This window comes from Pelecanus crispus, chromosome 1, assembly GCF_030463565.1.
Source record: "Pelecanus crispus isolate bPelCri1 chromosome 1, bPelCri1.pri, whole genome shotgun sequence".
Lineage (NCBI taxonomy): Eukaryota > Metazoa > Chordata > Aves > Pelecaniformes > Pelecanidae > Pelecanus > Pelecanus crispus.
In genome coordinates, this window is record NC_134643.1 from 13,870,546 (window position 1) to 13,893,950 (window position 23,405).

At 37.2% G+C, this 23,405-nt stretch overlaps 1 protein-coding gene across 2 annotated transcripts in view; it reads left to right on the plus strand.

Annotated features, from left to right (window-relative positions):
• Nucleotides 1-23,405, plus strand: part of MAGI2 (membrane associated guanylate kinase, WW and PDZ domain containing 2) — a 772,173-nt gene that overhangs the window by 663,518 nt on the left and 85,250 nt on the right. For both annotated transcript variants that reach the window (XM_075708348.1, XM_075708359.1), the window contains 2 exons: nucleotides 17,035-17,066; nucleotides 21,959-22,148. In XM_075708348.1, coding sequence (XP_075564463.1) covers nucleotides 17,035-17,066; nucleotides 21,959-22,148 — 222 coding nt within the window. The remainder of the gene's footprint in view (nucleotides 1-17,034; nucleotides 17,067-21,958; nucleotides 22,149-23,405) is intronic.

A 23,405-nucleotide genomic window follows, 5' to 3' on the forward strand; every position in this document is an offset into this window, starting at 1 on the left:
ATTAAGTAGTACTTCAGGGATTAGTTAGCATCACAGAAAAGGTTTGCTGATTATGGGAAATACTGCAGTATTATCTGCATATATTTTAATAGTTTAGCTAAAAACATTTGTCAATACGAAGTTAACATCTTTTTCTTACTATCCATGTGAAATAATTTCTGTATTTTAAACTACTTGTTCTCAATAAATGTGATTATTTTAGGCATCTGGGGCCAGGCAGTGCCTCTGTACTGCAGTATAAACACTATCATATCTCTGAAGTAGCACAGAAGACACCTTAATCTATTCCTTAAGGAAAAAAAAAGAATGACCAGTGGAGAAACTTGTCCCTTTTTATTTTGTAAATATGATGCTAGTAGGATAGTGTGTCAGAAGACCCAGCTGCTCTTCTGCATAGCTCTTAAGCCTCACGCTATTTAACATGTAACGTTCTCAGGAAAAAGTATCAGGAATTACTAAAAGAAGATGGAAAGATTCTGGCAGAGTAATTCAACTGTGTAACCAAAATGAAGGATAATTACATCAGTGGGAGATCCTAGAGCAGTCCAGAGAGAAGTCTGGGGAAAACTCCATAGGGCCTTCATCTGTGGCCATTGAAAGCCAACAAATATGGTAGAGCCAAAGACAGTCATCGACACCCAATTTCTGCCCTTCTTCACTAGCTTTTTCTGTGTTTTACCCAGGTCCTTCTTCAGTCTGTACGTTTATTTCTTGTCATCCTGGCTCCATTTTCCTTCATTTGAGCAATTCAGAGAAGCTGTCATTCTTGAATGTCAGCCCAGTCTTTGAACTTAGCCTTGCTTTGAGCAGGAGGTTGGACTAGATGAACTCCAACTGTCCCTTCCAATCTTAACACTTATATTATTCCATGGTTCTCCATCTTTTTCATGTTTGGGGGCCCAAGGTGTTAAAAGAGAGGTTCTCTGACTGAATGTAATAAGTCACCATCTGGATAATTTTAAACTTCTTCTACAGTGCTTCTCAGAGACAAAGAGAAGTTATTTAATCTTACCTCCTTTTACACCATATTAAGTATATATATTTATATAAAACAAATATATATTTCTTTATATATGAAAGTTCTTTAGAAATCGATGCAAACAGAAAGAATGAAGACATGCTTTTTGATTTCAGCTTGCCAGATGTGTTCATTGAGATTACATACACAGCAAATTATTCTCACCCTGTAACTGAAAAATAATGCAGTATTTATTTGTTTATTATATAGCATTCCTAAGAGATCTCAGCAGCTTGTGGGGTTGGCTCTAAAATAGGAACAGCTAGATAGTCTGATCCAGCTAACATTAACTACATGGACATCAACTACAACAATTATTTCTACTAAGATTAATCTTAATTAAGCAAGAGGTTTATCTTGCAACTTGTTCATTGTATACCAGACTTTCAACTTTATCAAAGCTCTTTATCCTAATAGAAGCACATTAAGATGCATTGTACTAAAAGAACCAGCTATATACAGTTTCATTCCAAATGGCCCTTTTAAAACAGTCATCTCATGATAATTAATTGGGAATGTTCATTTTTACCGGTCCTTAAAGGCAAAGAAGCTGAAACTGTTCTACATGCTACATACTTCAGCCTATCTTCCCAGGCTTGCCTTGCAAGACATACAGTTATGTCACCTCAGCTGTTGTTATCAGGGATCCTGTGTAGACAGCTAGAGGACATCCTTCCTCATCTGAGCTGGGCAGCAAGCTGGGATCCCTGTATGATAAGGAAAATGGGCACCTCTGTGGTGCCATTCAGCTACTGTAAACATCTAAAGTAGCTGAAATGTGGGATTTCTCTGGGATTTTCCATACAGTTCTTCATTAGAAAAAGTAATTGTTGATTCAATTGTACATGTGCAAGGTAGATGGAAAGATGTTTCCTTAATACCCAGCTCCTATAATGTCTCCTTTCCTGTACAGACAATTAAGCATATCATTTCAGAATTTTTTTCCTGTGAGGAATCTTGCAAGCAGTTGTTTGTTAAAAGAAAGAAATGGAAGAAAATGACCTGGCTTGGGAAAAGTGGTCTAAAACAGAGCTGAAAGGATAGAAACCAGATGGTGAAAATTAAGAATTCAGAAAAGATGTACTGGGTCATGTAAACAGTTATCTAAGGTGTCATGTTGTAGAATAATCCTTTTTTTCAACAGAGAGGAAGCACAGTCCCTGACCTGCAATACTCTGGGTACCAGACCCTACTAGCTATAAAACTGTTTAAAAGACATTTTTGGATAACATGAGAATCTATTTACTTAAAACAGCTACAACCATCCTCTGTGTCAAGTAGATAATATCAGTCTGATGGAGAGCATCTATTTGTTTTCTTCCAAGTGTGTATGCTACCTTCCTTCCTCTGAGAAGTACCTGGGTCAGGCAGGTCCTCCTGCCTGAAGGCAGATCCCTCCTCCCTGAGGTCCTCCTCAGGGAAAGACATTTCCAATGGCTGTGGGATCTGAGTAAGTGGAAGAGGACTCAGGGCAGAGAGCTGGAGATCTGCAGCCTAATCCAGGAACCCGCTGAGAAAAGCAAGGAGCAGACACATAGGCCTCAGAGGCAATGGGATAAAAATCTTCTGGGGACTGGCAGGGAGTACACAGAGCTTAAAACTCAAGAAGTCATTGATTTCACTGGAAACAAGGACCTGTAATATAGGGATATAGCGAGCAGGGCAAGCTGTTCAGAAACCCCTTTTGCTTCTATATTCTCCAGCTAATCATTTTACATTTTCTCTATTTCATAATTTATGTATTTTAGTTATATTATAATAAAGCTTGGTGGTTTGGGTTTTGGTTTCGTTTCTCATATATATATATGTATGTATATATATACATATAAAAAAGCCTTTGGAGCTATCTATAAGAAGGAGTCCAGGCAGACCTAGCTTAAATCTTTGGCTAACCTGGGATTCTACCTGAGGTGGGAAGGAAACAAATCAAAACCAGCTACATTGCCACAAAAAAAAAGTAATTTCTTCACAAACATCCCAGGTTGGCATATTGTGCACATAGCAGATCAAAGGCTTGAATGCTGGAACTAAGGACTCATGATGCTTCTCCTCCCGACCTGTAACTCTGACATCAATTCTGTAGCTATTAAATGTGAGCTAGTAATGAAGAAACAAAATTACACAGAAATTCTAGAGACTTCAGAGATTTTTACAAAAGGAGAAAGTCCTATTACACCAGTTTTACAATTTGTGGTGACAAAACACAAAGATAATATGCATCATTGTAATTATGAAGTCAGAAAAAGAGCCCCAAATGGAAATATACTGCTACCACTTTCCCTTTTGCTATTTAAAACTATGAAGGTTATATTTGGAAATATACACAGATCTCAAAGACTAATAGAAATAAAAAATAAATAATAGTAGTTTAGAATGCAATATAATAAGTAAGAAAACATTCATTTTCTGTGTTGGAAATAATGTTGCAAGCTAAATCCAACAAATTTAGGAAAGAAAAATCAATGCCTCTGAAATTTTGCAGGTGGAGGATCAAACCTAATCTCTAGAGAGTGAGTATAATTCTGAGGTATTCACAAGCTTTTTTTTTTTTTTGCTCCCCTATATTGTCTAAGAGATAAAGAACTGCAGTGTAACAAGATACATATTTTTGTCATTAAATCAAAATGCATCTATTGCAGAGTGCTGTTGTAGAAGTTGCAATTCAATTGCATTTCTAATTCACTCATTCATACTAGGAAAGGGATGAATAAAAATTCATGACCTGTGTTTGTGCACAAAGGTACACACTTTTAGTCATTAATATGTGACAGCTACTTGCACACTGTTTTTTTCAGTTCTCATTAACAGTAAATAATCTTTACCAGATTAAGGAGAATTATAGATGTTCGCCATGACTCCCATTTAAGGTCTTTCTTTGTATAGCAGAACACACAACTTTCAGAACATTTTTCATGGAAACACTGTTCAAAGGAGGATCTGAAGATATTTTTGTTTGCTTTCTGTTGTATATTTGTTAATATTTGCAAACTGCAGCAATAATTTCTAAATCATTAAATTCTGAGTAGCTGGTCCTATAATTTTATTGAAACTAGAATGGGATTGTAATTGCTTTCTTCTGGCCTATGAAAAATTATTAAGTTTAAAACACCTCCTACCAAGATTGAGTCCTAGACCTTTTAAAAAATTTCACCAAAGAGAACATCCATTGAGAAACAGAGCAACTTAGTCTAGAACTGCCAATTGCTGAATAGATCAAAAACTTACTTATGGTATGAGAAACAAAGGCCTGGTTATAATAGGATAAATTACTTCGGGCTCCATGTTATCAGGAACATGTAATATTTAGTACTCACTAAATATTAGATGGTCCTGCTAAATATTAGATGGTCAGTAGGTATTTTATCTAGAACTTAACTAGAAATTTCATCTGAGATCTGATTTATTTATTATTTTTACCAATTAAATGTTCAATACATTCTGGAAATGCAACTGCTTTTCACAAAAATGGCTTTAGTGAATCATCATTCACCAATGAAAACTCCCTTTGTCAGAAAAGCATTAAGAAGCTCTAATTTGAATCAACCTTTTCCTTCCTCTTCCCCTGAAGTAGACCATTTGTTTTTGATCCCTGTGACATGAATTATAATTTTTAAATTAGCTCATAAGGGTTAAAAACTAAAACAAAACCAAAAAGCCAGGGACATATTCCCCTACAAACTATTTCCTATCCTTGCTGATTGGGATTATACACCAGCAAAACTGTATGGTGACTGGGTAAAGAGCATACAGATCTACCTTTAGCATCTTTTTATTTACTTATTATTTGGGGAACTCCAAGGAAAAAGTATATATCACATCCAATTTGGTGACCATCACTGATTGATTGTATTGTTCATCCAGATTCCTTCAGCCAGCTATGGCATTTAAGCATAAATTCATAGTTTTTGTTCTGCCATCATATGGGCATACTGAGGTATATGGGTATACTGAGGCAGAAGATGTTTTACAGATCCAAAGGCTACATCCAAGTTTGCTTTCTTATGCAGCAAGTTGTGATTTTAAAAAAGGAGGGACATGCATGCCAGATACCCTAGCAAGTCTTTCTAAAAATGCTAATTTTTAGTCTTAGGCCAACTGTGAGGTCCATAAGGTGCTTCATGCCATAGCCTTCTCTGTTTAACTTGTCATGTTTATGTACTGTTGCAATTTTCTCAGTATTGAGGAGTTATTTCCATTATGTTAGACATGTCGTCTAAATCTCAACAGTCTGAAATCAATTTATATTCCTCTGAGAGACAAAGCACTGTCACAGGGAAAAAAAATTACCTATTCACAGTTTTTCTTGCTTTTCCTTGTAATACATTCATTTAATACTTATAACTTCCCAACTATCTTGTCAAGTTCCTTTATCAGCATCATTTTTTAGTGCTCTGTTCATTAACTTTTTAAAGTACTGTGCACGACTACACGTGACCAGCACACAATCTAAACATCATAAAATTCACATCAATACTGTTCCTCTCTCATTAGACTTAAGGACACAGCCCTTCTTTATGTTAATTGCTCATCTCCAGACCTTCAGGAATTCAGAAAACTGTGACATTTCTCAACCCTTTTTTTCAAGCCAGGTCATCTTGATCGATTTATCATGCTTTATACTCTTTAGTGTTCTGTACTGCAATAGAATCATGCCCATCAGTCATTAATTCTCTCATTTTTTTTCTTTCAGACTTGTATGGTCTTATGCTAAATCTTCCGAACTTCATGTCATTTTAACTATTATAATTTATTTTGCTGCAAAGCTTTTACTAATTCAGCTTTGTTCTTCTTCGCAAGTAAGTTGAATACTGAGAATTACCTCCTGACTGGGTGAACATGAAAGCAAAGAGGTTTATCTCTACTAGGTACATGTCAGTGTGGACAGTATCAAATCTTCAGCAGCTCAAAGCAAGGTGAATTACCTAGAGGTTCAACCAGGGAACTGGAAGTTTGGAAATTCACTGTTCTCTTCACAGTTTTGTTACTCCTTGGACATCACCCTTCCACTAAAGTCCCTTGCCAAATATTCTGCTTTCCTACACTAAATTATATACTTTCACAGCTAAGACTCAGCCATGTAAAACTTGAATCTTGTGATGTTTTTTTTTTTTTCCTGTTAGTCTTTTCTTTCACAGTCTCCCACTGTTTGTCAATCTTTCTGTTCTACCTGAATCCCTATAACCAGGAATAAACTGGTCTGTCAAGCCGATGTGAAGGAGCAGAAAATCAGAAAGAAATTACTTTGAATAACATCTGGAACTGAAGAATCAAATAAGCACGCTATTGCTTATTTCAGCTGCCACTACTGTGGCCAAGTGGCATGATTACCTTTTCATTATGTTGCCATCAAGTGTTTATCATTCTGCCATGTGATATGAAAATGAGCCAATTGTAGTCAACACACCTGAGCTCCCGACACTTCCCATTGTCACAGAAAAGATTTCAAAGGCAAATCAATAAAATTCAGAACCATGCTGACAGCTTAATGCATATTAAACACAAAATTCCGAATTTACTACAATGTAATTTAATAATGACAAGAAAGGCAGTCAGGTGAAACAAGCAGGCTCTCTCAGTCTCTATAATTTAATTTATTTGTTGCTTTATGATGAACTCTTGTTCAGTGCTCCCAAACCTCAGAGAAGTCAGGAGTGAGACTCTGAGCTCAGGTCTGAGTTCACTAACAGACATCCAGGATCATCTGAGATGCACTGCGGTATCAAGAAATCTTCACTGGAATGGCAGAGTCAGTGGGAGACTCAAGATCGTTCAGGATGACAAGTGAAGCTCTGAAGTCTCCCATAGATTCTGTGTCATATCTGCCAATCCAGCACAGATTTCTGAATAACATAAGGTATGGCACCCTTGATACTAGACCTACGGTTGTGCATCTGCATTAAGTTCATAATTCACAGGCTGTGACATCAAAATTTAGTTGTCTAAATATCAGTGTCTAAATTTGGCACAGGTGTCTATGTGTCCACTATAATTGATGGAGGCTTCAGTAAACCACATAAATGTTGGCATCCTATATGAACTGAGATGTCCTCGGGTATTCCACCTCACCTCCCACCAATAGGTCCTTTGTTGACATGGCTGGCAACACCATGAGGATACGTATTCCAAACCAAAAGACACTAGATGGTGATGCAACTGAACTGATATCTGAAAAACTAATCAGTACAAACAACAGAGTCTGGGCAGTTTTTCAGGTCACTGTGAGGTTGCCATCTCTGTTTGGTTAGCTGAGATCTTTCTAGTCTCAGCTCTCAGCTGTTCTACCTCAGTTGCGTCGTTCACCACTACTTCCGATGTACTGGTTTTCTGTCTCCCATTAGAGTGGAGAATGGCATTGCAAGGTCTCCCATTCAGAAATAGTCATGGACACCGAGGGCATTTCCCTACATTTGTCTGGTTTTATTCTTTTATTGGGGATTTTTCTGATCACTGTTTCAGGGATAGGATTAGCTGGTTTTCAAATCAGGATCAGGACACAGAAGGAAATCCTGGGAACAAGGAGAAGTCTGTGTGCGTCTGGGAACAGGCATCTGAAGGAGGGGTTAGCTGAGAGAAAACATGGATGCAATGAAGGAATTTAGAAGAGGAGGGACTGGCAGCATAGATGTCAACACTAAATATCTGGTGACTCTTTTTCATCTATGCCTTAATATGAAGCTCACATATAAGCAAAGGAATGGCTTTATTATTGAATATTTTTTCCCACACACTTGGTGAAGACTTTTTGTGAATGTATTTTCATGAAAAGGACTTTAAGACACTGTGTACAAATAACTTATGCTCCATCTACATTTTAACAGAAAATATTGGGAACATGCCTTGATATTCATCAAAGTGACATGCCATAATGTAAACTGAGATTTCTCTAAAGTGCTTAGAAAGTGTAAAAGCTTAAATGGGAGCAGATTCTAAACACATGAAAGAGCAGAGACACTGCTATAGTTAGGCAGAGTTTCTGACTGTCAGAGTGCTCTGAAAATACGATGCAGTATTCCTGAAAACTTAGTTTTGAAGCTTAAATGAGCTTTCAGCAAAGCCGGGCTGAGTTGTCAAACATGTTCTTAGCAAGCATACAGAGTCTTTATGGGTATGGCAACACTTGCAGGCCCTTCTAGAAGCAACAGTCACAAGCTGTCAGGACTCTGAAGACTCAATTTATATTCTAAATTTTGTTGCTGAATCAGTGTGTGTGACATATACCAGTCTTTTCACCTTGCTGTGTCTGCTCTGCTAGGGAAAGCTGCGTGCAACAATATGTTTGCCCAAGACAGTGCATTATTTGCATTACTAGCTCTTGCAGTATTAAAGCAGTACGATAGAGAGCCTGGACACATGAACTAGTGACACTAATTTTAGCAGCAGTCATTGGACAATACACATGAGCAAAACTAGAATTTCTTGAGGGAAAAATCACTTCTGCCAAACAAAAGCTTCTTTTTATTGTCTGTACAGAAAAATAAACTTGACCTTTTCAAGGTGTTGGTAGAGTTTACAACCTGTGAGCAACTTCTGAGATCTTTTTCTCCACTCCTCATGTGTTAGCACCTGGGTATGCAGACTTTTGCTAATTGGATTAGTATTTACATAAAATACATATATTATAGACCTCAGTGAAGAAGATAATGGTTCATCCAGTACTACTTGCAGTTGCAAATCACAAACCAGGATATGGACATAAGGATTTGAACTTTTAGTAGGAACTTCTGTAATAAAAGGCAAGAGACAAGGGCCTTCCTCTATTCCATAAGATATCTTTTTCTACTCCAGGTCAAGTTGTCCCAGTAAAATCTGTTCTGAATTGTACTGTAGCAGCATTTTCTCTATTCCGAGACATGGCTGTCCTTCAGATAATATGGTTTGCTATCAACAGGGAAATAAAACTGTAACGTTGTAATACTGTTCTGGTAATAGGTGCCAGGAAAGAGAAGAAAGTTCGTATAAGCATCACCCAATGAGACATTCTATAGGTGTTCAGTATCAAACTTTGTCTGTGGAAAATAAACCAATCTTCTTGACCACGTACAAATCTACTTGTTCCAAAAAGGTATTTCTCATTTCCAGAAATTGTTATAGAATTTTTTATTATTTTTCCCAACTCTAGTACATTTAAGCATCAAAAACTGTCACTGACAATGTTGCATTTGCCTCTGCACTATTTTAGCTATGATCCAGGAATTCTCTGCTTCACATCCAGATTAATCAGAAGGAGATAGTATTTAGTTTGTTGCTTTTTTCTAGTTTCATAAATTATTTTAAATCTCTGACTGATAAGCAGTTCACAGAGCTGTAGCAACCAAGCAAAATAAATAGCTGTATGTCCATTAGAATGTAAATTAACTCATTGCTATGCCAGCTTCTGACCTTTTCTGATTGCTGTATTCTAGCGAACAAAGACTCTTTGCTATTCATGAAAGTGAAAACTTAACGGTAGCTTGAGATTCTCTGGTGTATTTTAGAGGAAATTCTCATAGACGCAGGTAACCAGTGAGGGTCCCAGCTTGAACAGCCAGTACTTCCATCATTCATGACTTTGAATGGCTATCCTTTTTCTAATTATTTGTGAAGATCTGAATATTATTGAAAAATTATTGCTTAAGAAGGCTAGGTCAGTGAAACTTCATGAACTGCACAAAAAGTGGTCCTATGTATAGAAAGGTGAATATTGATTTAGTACCTGATCTCACAGTCAATTAAGTTTTTGTAGCAGTTCTACAGACTTCAGTGAGATGAGATCAGTTTTAATTTCCCAAAGTATTCCTCTACCTCAACATCATTTCTGATAAACTTCTCTGTCTTGCACTTTATGCTACTCATCAAGAAACCTGAAAGTTTGAAGGGAAGAAATATAGTCTTGGATTCATGATGCCCCCAGGTCACCCGGAGAAGAGATGAGCCATGGAAGGTGCTACCCCAATGGGGTCTAAAGATCCAGCTGACCTTCCCGTGAACTGCGCCTGTTCTTTACTTTCCACCTTCATAGAGTTATTATCTGTGGGCAGGAATGTATTCGTTCTTTGGAGTCACTTTTCACAGGTGTAGCAGGCCAAAGAGAGTGAAAAATGGTGCTGATTTGGACTGGAGCACTACTTCTGTAGCAGTCTCACTTGGGTTGATATCAGGAGCAGTGAAGTAGTGAGCACAAAGCAAAATGCCACCACAAGCAACGGCTGAGGATCGGTTTGCACCATTGCGAGTCTCTTTCAGGCAAAACCGTTTGATAACATCTGGGCATATGTATATAGCCCTAAAGAAGACAGACCTATTTCACAGTTTTATTAAACTGAACCTGCATTTGATATAAATGATGACCGTAACCAGCCTTCATCTCAGGGCAGCACAGTGCTACATCAGTTACTTGCCATGCTGCCAGTGTGTAGCCTACTGCAAGGGAAAAGACACTGGGTCTAACCATATATAAAGTTGTGGGCCTGATCCACCATGATGGGTCATTCTTTTCACTCCGATGTGGGATGTGTTTATTTTTGACCTATTGCATCGGGTGCCATTCCCAACCAAAGACCAAATGGATCCTCCATGGCATGGTACCGTCACTCTGAAGGACAGCTGACAACAGGACAAGCTAACTATGCTTGAAGAGCTAGAGCTCCCAGTCTTCTTACCTCTACTCTTTATTTCAAGGTAAATCAACTTTTTGTTGTTGCTAGAGTAAGAACTCAAAGCTGTTTGGAAAAGATGGACCTTTGAAAAAATACCACGTGGTAATGATTGATTTTATTAGAAACAGAACTGCTAATTGCCATTCCCTATACATCATCTGATATTTTAAATATGACATGACCAATTGAAACTTTTTATCACATGCTTGTTTTCATAAGTATTATTTCCATCTATTTTAATTCATTGTTTCCTTTTAGAATTTGTCTACTAAAGTACATAAATTAATTGAATATACTTGTTCTCATTGATCAGGTTTGTTTCCCTGAAAAGGGGAAAATATTTGAAGAATAATTGAATCCATGCTATATATTTGTTCTATGTATGGAAAAAAAAAAAAAAAATCATTCTCTCTCCCACTAGTATTATTCCACTTGGAATTTTAGCTGGATGGTATTTTGCATCTTAATGAGTGAGCCCAGTTGTAGCTTGAGTTCTGTGCACCTAATCCAACCACACCTAGCATAGTTTAAAGAAAGGTAAACATACAAAAGGAGAAGCCAGATGTAACGTGAATGGTAAGAAACAGTTCTCTGCATCCTGCTAACAGTGTACACTATGAATCTAAACTCTCAGAGAAGTTCTCCACTGTCACATCTGTTTGAAGTTAATGGGTATTTGACACCTCTGGAACTGAGGCTCCAGTGTAGGCAACTGATAGACATCTCAGGAATCCCAGTAAGAGAAAGAAAAGCACAGAAAAAAAAAATCTACTGTTACAGTAAACTTATACAGTAACTTTTCTAGAAAGGAAAACTTTTGCTGACATGAAGTGTTGTCACATGGACATTGATAAGATGCCCATGGAGTCAGTTAATGCTCTGGGAGTGCTCATCAGCCATCTGTTCATTGATTTCCAAACATCTATGTGAGAAAGGTCTGTGCAGTGCTTGGAACAGCTTTGCTAAGGAAGCCATATGCAACAAGACTTTTCTAGCACAAAAAAACTCCAAGAAGCCCAGCGAAAGCTAATGGGCAAAACTCTTGCTGTTGATGATAGAGCAAGTGCAACAAGTGATGTGGCAGGAAGTTGACGTGCCCTGAATATTTTTTTGGATTAAAAGGTTTCATCTTTGAAGCTGTTGAGTTCATCCCTGCAGCACTACTACACACCATCACTGCAGAAATCAAACTGTTCCTGGGCTTCAGTTTAATTATACATACACATCTGCCACAGAGGTGAACATCATTAAATGTCTTGTGGTTTAGCAGTACCTGCGTTAGTTACTTGTGATTTTACAAGGTCTTAAGAACTTCTTCAGGAATCAATACAAAAAAGTGAGAATAATGGAGAAGGAAATGTAGCAAAAAACATCCACATGGCAGCAGACTAATAACCAAAGGCTGGTTTTGTATTACTGACATTACGGAATATGCCAAATTCAGGATTTTTACTGAAAAAAAAAAAAGAAGAAACAAATCAGGCCTTTGTCTTGCAAATGCTCTAAGTCCTGCCTGATACGCTGCTTTTAGAAAACTAAACTTTCCAACAATAAATACTGGCTGAAGTGTAAGATATGTGACATCTGTAAGCATATTTTATGACAAAAGCATACTTAAATTTGTATATAAGAAGGAATAGATACAATGAGTGTGATGTGATTTGTCTTTTGTTATAGGATATCTTCATCGAAAAGGAGAAGTACAGTAAACTGAAGCTGGAATATGCCTTGATCTGAAAAAAGAAAAAAAAAAAAAATCCCCCAAATATATTTGAATCCAAAATCTGTTTTCTGTTACTGGTGTTTTTTAGTGAAGTTACAACATAGAAACCATCACAGCTCTGATTTCCAGGGAAGCTTGTTTTGGAAGGTGGTAAATATAATTTAAAAAGCAATGTCAAAAATAATTTTCCTAACACTGCTTTGTGAGAAAATGTAATTCTGATTTTTAAAAAGCTTATGGTTGTTACTGTACCTCAGCTTATTTATTTAAAATGAAACAATTAAAATTTCAATAAAGGTGTTGGCCACTAGCTGCTGTACCTTATCCAAGTGGTTGACATTAAAAACTAAATCATTGTATTCTCAAAACTAACTTTGGAGAATTATATGAGCTTATGTATTTTATCTTCACATGCTTACACATTATATTACATCGCACTAGACTGTGATCATAGTATATTCATAGCATCTAGCTGAGTGGTGGTGGTTGCTCGTTGACAGAAGCCAGTAATCCCATTCTCCTTTCCAAAATTAGCTCAGACCTGTAGTGCCGCCTTTACAAGCAGTGTTAATAAAGACTTATTTAAAATGAATAGAAAGATAGTGGAGTCTTCAGAAATGAGCCACAACTTATGTGGTGAAGCTATCACAAGAAGGGATGGCTGTCAGCCACATGGGTGAGCAGAAAGCCACTCATGGGAAGAACAGGCTGCATGAAGTATTTCTAGGTGGATCTAAGTTGGCTTTTATCATTTCAAATTTTAAAAGTGTATGTGAATATGGCGGTGAGGGGTGTTTATATGTATATGTATACAATATTCTCAGCTACTCAAGTTTTTATAGAAGACATCACAAGCTGGACAGCAGGGGGTTGGGAGTTTGGGGAGGGAGAAGTGGAAATCTGGAAGTGGGATAAGGAGGTTATAAGAGCTTATCCAGTACGTAGTGTGTGCCTAGTTAGATGTGAGTTGATTAGAAGTTTGAGCAGTATTAGTACTGTATTAATACTCAGTAGATGTTGAAAGTTGCAGTCTTTGGAGAACAAATTTCAGTCTTGCCTCTAAGTCAGTACTGGATTGGTGCCAGTCGGCTGTTATTCAGGTGGGGTCCCACTATCTCTGGTAGGGAATATTCACAGCATGTAATGAACCAGTGCCAGCAAGTCAAGGGAAAATGTGGTGTTGTGAAGTCAAACTAAGTGAAAGTCCACTGCTTCTCATTGTCAGCTATAGATGTGGCTGCAGAAGGCAACCACTGTTGAGTATGTCCTAAATACACGATTAAGATATATTCTTCAGGTGAGCTTCTGAGCCTCAATTTTCTACATGTAGAGGATTTGGTTGCATACTTATGCAGAACAATATTTAAAGGTGAAAGTTAGAAGGGAGCATGCAGATTACACAGGAAAGTGCATTTTACTTTTATGCCTTTTCATTTGAAGTTTCTGTTACACTTACAATATACTACATATGCATTATCCTCTTGAATTCTTGAATTTGCAGCAATGATTGTGTGTATTTAAATACCAGTTATAATTCTGGACATGTTTGATTAACAACAATTATGCACAATCAGTCTCATGTTGAATAACTGATAATGCCATAAATTGTCTAAAGGACAGTTTTGTTTAGATTGAGGTAAAGGGTGTTTAGTTCAGCTGAGAATACAGATGTTATGCGAGGCAACATTAAAATTGCCATGAAATACATGAAGGATGTAAGATAGGGTTTGCTTTATGGAGCTAGGCTTTCATCTAGTTAGTCTAGCAGCTAGTCTTTGACATAGGTGTGAGACCATTTCATCTTAAATGAGGTCTTGGTCTAAAAGCTGAATTTAAATCTGAAGAATGGATTTTAATGTTAGTTCCAAGGTTTGTTACCTTTAGAGATTTTCGCTTCTAACATGCTTTTGTACACATATGGTGTCCTGGTTTCAGCTGGGACAGAGTCAATTTTCCTCCTGCTAACTGGTATAGTGCTGTATTTTGGATTTAGTATGAGAATAATGTTGATAACACACTGATGTTTTAGTTGTTGCTAAGTAGTTCTTATACAAAATCAAGGACTTTTCAGCTTCTCTTGCTCTACCGACTGCGAAGGCTGGAGATGCACAAGAAGCTGGGAGGGGGCACAGTCAGGACAGCTGACCCAAACTGGCCAAAAGGGTATTCCATACCATATGGCATCATGCTCAGTATAGAAACTGGGGGACAGCTGGCTGGGGGGCTGCTGCTCAGGGGCTGGCTGGACATCGGTCAGCAGGTGGTGAGCAATGGCATCATCCATTACTTCCTTTGTATATTCTTTTATCATAATTATTATTATTACTACTACTGCTATTTTTATTTTATTTCAACTATTATACTGTTCTTATCCCAACCCATGAGGTTTCTTTTTACTTTTACTCTTCCGGTTCTCTCCCCCATCCCACCATCAGGGAGTGAGCAAGCGGCTGCGTGGTGCTCACTTGGCAGCTGGGGTTAAACCATGATATATGCATATCCAATACTTTTTCAAAATCTTACTTTGGATCCTTTACTTTCATGGGATCCTATATCTGTTAGTTTTCTTAACATAAATTCATGCTGTGTGAATAAGTATTGCTCTTTATTTGTTTAGAGTGGAGATGTTGTCATTTGTATGTTGCAGTCTGTGCCCATAGCCTCCAAGCTAAATATAAGTCCATGTTCTTGTTTGGGCGAACAACTGATTTTTTTTTAATTGAGGGGGTTTTTTAAAAAAAAATCTTCACTTGATGTGTATATCATTATTTATTTGATTTATAAATACTTATCATATTTTAATTCATAGTAAAATTTTCTGATAACTCCAGCAAAACATATTTTTAGACAGAGAGAGTAAATAAATAGGAACAAATGTCCTTTCAGTTTGACTTGGCGTAATTTTTGCTGACAACAATTTATGGGAGGTGAACCAGTACCAATAGCGAGGGAGTGTTACCTCTACCAATATTTTCTGAACACCAAATCAGGGCAGTAAGTTGATTTGAGATACCTTTCAGCAAACCTCCTTGCAAGTTTCAAGTCTTATCTTTAGCTTGAGGGGAAAAATGCTTTTCAACTTTCACTCTTATTAGCCGTACAGAACAGTAGCAGGTAATAAAAAGGTAGACATTTGCCACCCAAGAAGTTATAAATAAGTTTCTACTACAGAATCTTTAATACTGAAGGTGATGTACAAGCCAGATCTATACAGGATGCCTGTTATCTCAGCTTGAATTTGCAGATGGAAAGCAATGTACTTGTTAATATAGCAGTTTTTGTCTAGACACTGTAGAGTCAGTAAACATAAACCTTTCCATAATTACTTTTCCCAATATACTTTTTGTTTAAAAACACCATCAGCTTATACATCAGCACTGCAAAACAGCCAGTGTTTCTCTGCAAATGGCTCAAGTGCTTTTTCACTCCAAGATTTTTTCAGTCTAAATAAATTAGATATCATGGCAGAAAAAATTACCTCATTATCACAGAATCCTAGGAACCTTAAATATTATGTAGAAATATAATTCCTGTTGTGATTTGTCTGTAGAAAGGTACTTTCCCTAGTGTTCTCATTATTTTATTTTTTTTCTAGACTCACCTTAGAAAAAGATATAACAGAGAGAGTACTACTCTTACAGCTTAATTAATTTTTGAATGAAAGAGCAGCCTTCCTATTAGATGTCTGTTTAAGCCCCATTTCTGTTTTTTACAAAACAAATGAAGTCCTTGTTATTAGCTTTTAATCTTACCTAGGAAGGTCCACAGACTTTTTTTTTTTTACCTGTTATTAAACTGAGAATAAGTTTTTTAATGAAAGCTATGCTGAAAGTTGGTATTTTAAAAAATGTGACCGAATATCCTTTGAAATGGTTCTTTTTATTTAATTTTTTGTAAGTTATTTAACATTGTGTTCTGTAAGATAAGAACCGTGCTTACAATGAGTGTTTCAAATTATCTCCTTTTATGAAAAGGACACATCTGGAGTTTTAAACATTTGTAAGCTACAGTAGTTGAAATTGATGAAAGTCACTAAAGCAAGTTATCAGTCAGTCAATAACCAAGGAAAAGGAGATAACTAGTTGTGTCGAAGAGGTAGTCATGTCTGACCACTTGCTAACTATGACAAAAAAACAGGACAGTATCAAAACAAGCAACCTGCCCAAGACTTGGCTACCTTACCTAGACTGATGAAACAGTTATTTTTCTCCAGGCTTTTCTTCTAAAAATTCTCTTGTATTATCAGGTTTTGTTGATGGGATGTTCTGAATTGCTTCTTCTTAAAGGTGCAACTGCATTTGACACATCAATACCAGGTCATTTGGTGTCTTATCCAATGTCCACCAAGATATTTGGAAGTCCTTTTGTTTAGTTCTTTTAATTTCAACCTAACCCCATGCTGTTTGTAAAGTATGGCAATGATCTCAATAGCTCCACTTGCATATATATACATATATATATGCATATATATATATGCATATATTTTTTCTTAGAAATTATCCTTCGTGGTTTGTGTTTTCACCCCTTGTGTGTAGAGAATTTTCATATATATTAATATTATCTGCAGACCTGAATGAGAACGGAAGCATAGACGCCACTTAGCCTCCACTCTTTATGCATCAGAAAAATGTGCTAATGTTATTTTTTGTTTATTTCAGGTTTCTTTTCTCCATGGAAAACTCCAAAGCCTGTAAGTTCCCTTTCAAAATTATACACATTGAGTTCATAAGATGACTATCATTCAAAGCAAATTTCTGTAGACTCGTCTAACCCTCCTGTTCCCAGCTCATGAGACATCTCTCAGCAGTGACTCAAGTCTAGGTGAGACAGCATCAGGGGTGGTCTCACTAATAAGCTCTGCAGATTTGTTGACTTGGAGTCTGACAGCAGCAGTCTGGAGACAGGAACATCTCAATGTTAAGATGGGTGTCAAGAACCAGAAATGCAGCAGCCTCAAAAGGAGGGGTCTGGAGGAGAAGGCAGCAGAAGGCCCCAGCAATGAGGCCAGGCTAGTTGGCCTTCTAGTTGGCGATCTCTTTGAAATGGACAACATGCCCTTTTTCTGGTTTACACGTGGCTTGAGCTTAACATCCTTAAAGTGTTTGTTATTCTTTCTTGCATTAGTAGATCTAGAGCCGGAAATAGTCACGCTTCAGGTGAGACCTTGGACTAGATAACTTACTGAGGTGCCTTCTAACCAACATTTCTGTGTTTCTATGATTTTGATATTAAATCCCAAGGTATGAAGACCTTTCCTACAGTAAAACTGTAAGCAATTACTGTATTTATTCTGTTGACACCACATTATATAATTTTTTGAAGTTGTGACAACATTTACAGTATAAAAAGAAATCATAGGGTACTATCTTTGGTAGTCTGGTTTGGTTTGGGTTTTTTAAATTTGTTTTTTTATTTCAATTGTCAAGACCTTAAAGTAGTACTTATCTTTCATCAGAGGTGTGTAAAGGAAAAAAGAGCCCTGACTCTGCCTGAAGGTTTCTAAGAGCTATAGGAATAACAATAGCAATATTTTTAAAGGACTTATAGCTTTCTTGGGGTGGGGGGGGACTGTTAAATCTGGACAGCTTCACTTCCTCTTATATTGGAACACAGCATGGTTTAACGCATACCAAAATAATTGTTGTAGCCTGTCAAGTACAAACAACAATTAATTAATCAGCTGATGCAACGCCATCAGACTGCTTCAACTTGTGGTGTTTTTGATGTAAAAGGCTATAGGATGGATGCCATACATTAGAATAAGTATTGCATAAGTTTGTTTTTTCATTTAAGTAGCAGGACATTTGTGAAAATATATCTGACTCTTAAGGGCTAGCTTATTCTCACTGGTTTAAGGTTCTTGTCTGAGTGGGACATTCAACTTGGAATCTCGGGTAAAAACTGATGAAATAGAGAACTTGGAACTTGTTAAAGATCCACATTCAAAGACCTCCCACTGTCAGTGCTCACCCTTTTTACATACATGTCAAATGTATAAATATCAGCATATTGTTGATGATTGCCTCCAGAGTTTTGTTATATAAATGACATAGTAGTTCATACTCAAGTAACACTTGCCAGTAATCGGAATCTAGAGAAACAACCTGAGTGATGCAGTTTTTCATGGAATACTCTGAGGAAACCAGGGCTCACAGAATAACGTAATACCATTGTGTGCAGGTACTGTACCTGCATGCAGGCTATCCGTTCACAGCTAGTCTATTTTGGGGTAATCTCAGCAAGAGAGTTTACAGATGATTAACCAGGTTAAGGTAGTGTGCATTCCTCTGTCACCACTTTAACTAGAGAAATAATCAGACATAAATTTCCAGTGCCCAAGACATGAAGATAAGATTGAAACCAAGTGCCCCTGAAGCACTGAGTGTTTGCAGTCTGAAGCAACAAGACCAGCACCAGGAGAAAGCCTTCCCAACACCACAGCACAGCCCTGTAGGTGTGTAACAGGAAAGAAAAATTGCAGATGGCCCAAAACCAGGTTTCCTTTCTGTTTGGGTGACCACTGCTGCCCCCTTGCTTCTCTGGCTGCACAAGGGAGAAGCACCCACCATTCTTCAAAGCAGAGAGGGGACTACAGGCTGTTTGCTGGAAGAGAAAAGCTCCTCTCACCGAGGCAGAGGCTCAGGCGTGGCATGCACCGCATCTCAGTGCGTTCGACGTCCCAGAAGAACCTCAGCTGACAGAAATTTCCTGTGTTTTTTTATGTATATAGGGCATATATTATCTATATAATATGTAATATAATTTGATTAGTGCAAAATGAACTTCAGCAATGTCACCAAACCATTACTCCGACTTAGATCTGATGCCCTGCACTCAATATCATGCTTACTCATTTCCAAGAGTGCCTTCATCTGTGAGCTAGCATTATGATAACTCATATCGCAAAACACTATGTGACTATTTAACTAATTGATACAGGTTTGGAAGATATAATTCCCATTGTGTTTATCTGTTTATGTAACTATTTATGTTAACAGTATTACCCACGACTAAGAATGTTTTGCTCAGTTTTTCACTTCACACTTGACGATTTAGAGCTCACCAGCAAGCAAGAACTAGAGACATGGGACCCAGAGGGGTTTTGCCAATTGATATCCAGTTTCTTGTCCTTCCTCCGGGGAAAAGTTTGCTCATCAAAGATAATTATGTTTTCCTTTCTCTTTTTAAAGTCTTCTTTAAATATTTTAATGTTATTCAGTTTCACATTTTGAAAGAGGTAAGTGTTCTATTTCTCTGGCACTGTCCAAGAAATTAGGAAACTTTCACTTCTGGACAGACAGGACCCCACAGGTCTTTCTGCATTATAGCGATAAGATAGATAGTTTGGTTTCACTGACTTGTATCCTTTTTTAGATTCCTCACTGAAGGTAAAACCTAAACATAACTCTCCATTATTTTCCTTGATCATAAGGAACTTGTATTGAGCGCAGTTCTCGTTTCCTATTCAGACATAGGGGTCATAATCAGGTTTGTTTCTGGACACCTTTGAATTTACACTTCTGTGATACAATGATATACTGTATATATGTTTATATATACACCCAAGGTAATTCCTTTAGAACCAGAAGAGCTATCAGAAGTATTATTGTGACATTCATGTGGCTTGCCACATAGGCGAATTTACGCAACACAGAGGATAAATTTATCTTGGTATAAAGGGTACCTGAATGTACCCTAGGTTCTTTCCTGTACTTAAGCTATTTCAATGACAACTCAGGTATCCCCATGTGTCACTGTATTGCACAGGACCTACATATCTATAATGCCCTCTTATATCACATCTGAGTTGCTGTCTTTTGTATCTGATCCAAAATAAATATGTCTTGAACAACATTGGCAAATACTGAATACGGTATTCCATATCTTCATCTTTTGCACTGGATAGAACTAATACTTTCCTTTCTCAGCTGAAGCATCATACCCAACACATACTAGTGCATGAGAGTCATCCTATGATTGACTGAGATACCTAGATCTTTCTTTTTTTTGTTAAATGAAACAGCCCTACTTACCGCTTAAATTCTGACAGAAGCACAGCTGGAATTACAACACTATTCTGTATAAAGAATGAGGTCCTCATTGGCCTTAAAATGGCCAATATCCATATTCTGTTTATTTTGAAGTATGAACCTAAGAGTGTCAGATCACCTGGGATGTGCAGGATGATAGTTACGCAGCATGTTCACCAGGAGGACTCTGAAACATCTGTAGTCCACACATACTTGGTGTGGAAAAAGCCTGATGCTGTTAATCATCAGAACAGAGAGCAAAGCCTGCCTGCTGAGCCAAACACCTTCTGAAATCGAGGAACTAAAGGCAAACGGTAATCACAGATTTTGTAGAGCAAACTAGCTGTACACCTGCAATCATGTTTGATAAGGCACTGGTGATACAACACTAGAAGTTGGTAGTATTTAATTACGGTTCAGTTTGTTTCCAAGAGTCTTTTTTTTGTGCAATTACCTGGATGTTGGGTTATGTGCGAGAACACACTATTCTGGAGGCTTTACCACACTTTGCTTCAGGAGGGGTCCAGGAAAAGCCAAATATTTGTTTCCTGGGATAAACATTTGTGTTCTGTTTAACTTACCCTCTTCAAATATATCTTCTAATGCAACTTAATTAGTAGCCAACTCCTTCAAAAAGAAAAATGCAGATACCTGAGTCTTCTTTTGCACAGTCTATCATATTATCTCCTTTCTGGCTTGATGTACTTGTGAGACCACTAAGGGCAGTCTTGGAGAAAACATGGATTGAGGTGGCTTTCATGCACAGACAATACACTGCTGTGTACTGCTGTCCTGTAAATGGTCCGGAAGACTTGAAAAGCTTATCCTGTGCTTGGGAGTTTGGTTGGATGACGCCAATGTAATTTTTGATATAAGAAAGAAACAGTAAGAAATTAAAAAGACTCTATCAGACTAATGCCCACTTTTATCTCACCATGTTCTGTATTTTATCAATGAACATTCGATTCAGCTATCCCTAGATGCTCAAATACCTGCTGCAGTAATTTTCCCTTTTTTCTTTTTTTTTTTTTTTTCAATTGAAGCTGTAAATTCTTCTCACAGTTACAGTAATCTAATTCTCCCTGGGCAGCTAGCTATTTTCATGCATTCTCAAAAGATACAGCATTAAGATCATTCATTTTCTACCCAGTCTGACCACTTCTTTGTTAAGCACTACTTTCAGCTATGTATTTTGATGAATCTGATAATTGTATCTTCACAGACCCACCAATTCCACCTTTATCAGAATAACTTCCAATAGCTCAGCACATTCTGAGAGGCACTCAACATGCTTCAGGGGTAACGCTGGGCCCTAGTCCACATGGGATCATATAATCTGAGAAAGATCACATCTTCCCATGAGCAACAAATTAACAAGTAAATTTAACCAAGTCATTTTTTAAACAGCACAACAAACACCTTTCATCTCAAAAGGCAGCAAATGGATTTGCTAATTCTATCAAACACATCTTCAACTGAAATCAGTGTGTCATTGTGGAAGTCACAGTTTTTGCCAAACTTCATCTTTACTCTCTGTATGTTTTTATTCCAGATGATGGAACGATGGGAGAATCAAGGCAGCCCTCAAACAAGCCTGTCTGCTCCAGCTATGCCACAGAATATTCCCTATCCACCTACTCTTCACAGGAGTTCATTTCCCGATTCAACAGAGGCCTTTGATCCACGAAAACCTGACCCATATGAGCTGTATGAGAAATCAAGAGCTATTTATGAAAGTAGGCGTAAGTGAAAACCCTGTTCACCCTGCTGACCACTTAATATTTTAAGTTTTTGCCTATGAATGTGTCACTGCTGACATAATTTTCTGTAATTATCTTCTGTAATTGAAAGGAAGCAACTATAATCGCACTTTAATAGAGGCCATTATAAATTATTCAAAAATTCTGCACTTAAATATTTTCCTAGATCTTGCCTAGATTCTGAAGTTTGACTTTCATAGCTTTTTTCCTTATATTTTTGCTCTCCTCATTTTGACTGTTAAATCCTTAGTGAAGAACAGTATTTGTGCCACCACAATTTGCTGTGCTATTTTTCTTCATAGTTAACCAATAAGAGGTTGTGAATTTATCAATAAAAAAACATTTCAGTTACCTTCACTTTAAAGTGAAGTTTATTAAACAAATTTCAAATTTATTTGTTTTTATAAAAACTACTTTCACAAATTTTCACATTGTCCTTGGTAGTTAGAAAGAAAACCATAGCACTAAGTACTATTTGAAGATCTATACAAAACAGTACTGAGCCATGAAGATTCCCATCTTGATTTTACTTCTCGTGTTTTTGGGGGATATACCACATATTTTTCACAAGGTTAAAAGGGGTTAAACTTATTTACTCCTTATTGCAAAGAACACTTTAGCTAAAAATTTTATTCTAAGTTGTCCAGAGCTTTTGTGCTTATTGAAATCAAATCTTCAATATAGTTTATTTTTTTTACTGAAAGCTTTTTCATAGCAGTTATTGCTTGCACATGCCACCTTTCAATTCATTTCACAAATTACTTTAGCCTATAGATCAAATTACTTTATAAATTACAGATAAAATATTGCACTGCAGCTGATCCAGATTAGCCCATTAACATTAGCTGAGCCCAGAGACATAGAGATAAACCTAAACTGTCATAATCCATGATCTGGAATGTACAACTGTCTCCATCATGTAAAGGGATAGTCTGAAGGAAATACGTTATTGTCCCAAGCACCAGGTTGGTGCTGATCTTACTTGCCTTGGCCCCTATACTTTAGTTACAGCATCAGCATGTCCTGTTTGGCTTTGGTATTTCCAGTCACCAGCAGGATGGATATGCTGGACGAACACCAGGGTTTATTTTACATCAACTCTATGTTAACTCTAATCTAGTCTCTAAATTACATCTCAGATTCCTCAATTCTTTGCCACTGTGGCCAGTGCCACCATCTTCTGCCACCCTGGTCCATTTAGTGGAACGTCTTTCAGTAGAGATTGTCACCACAAAACTC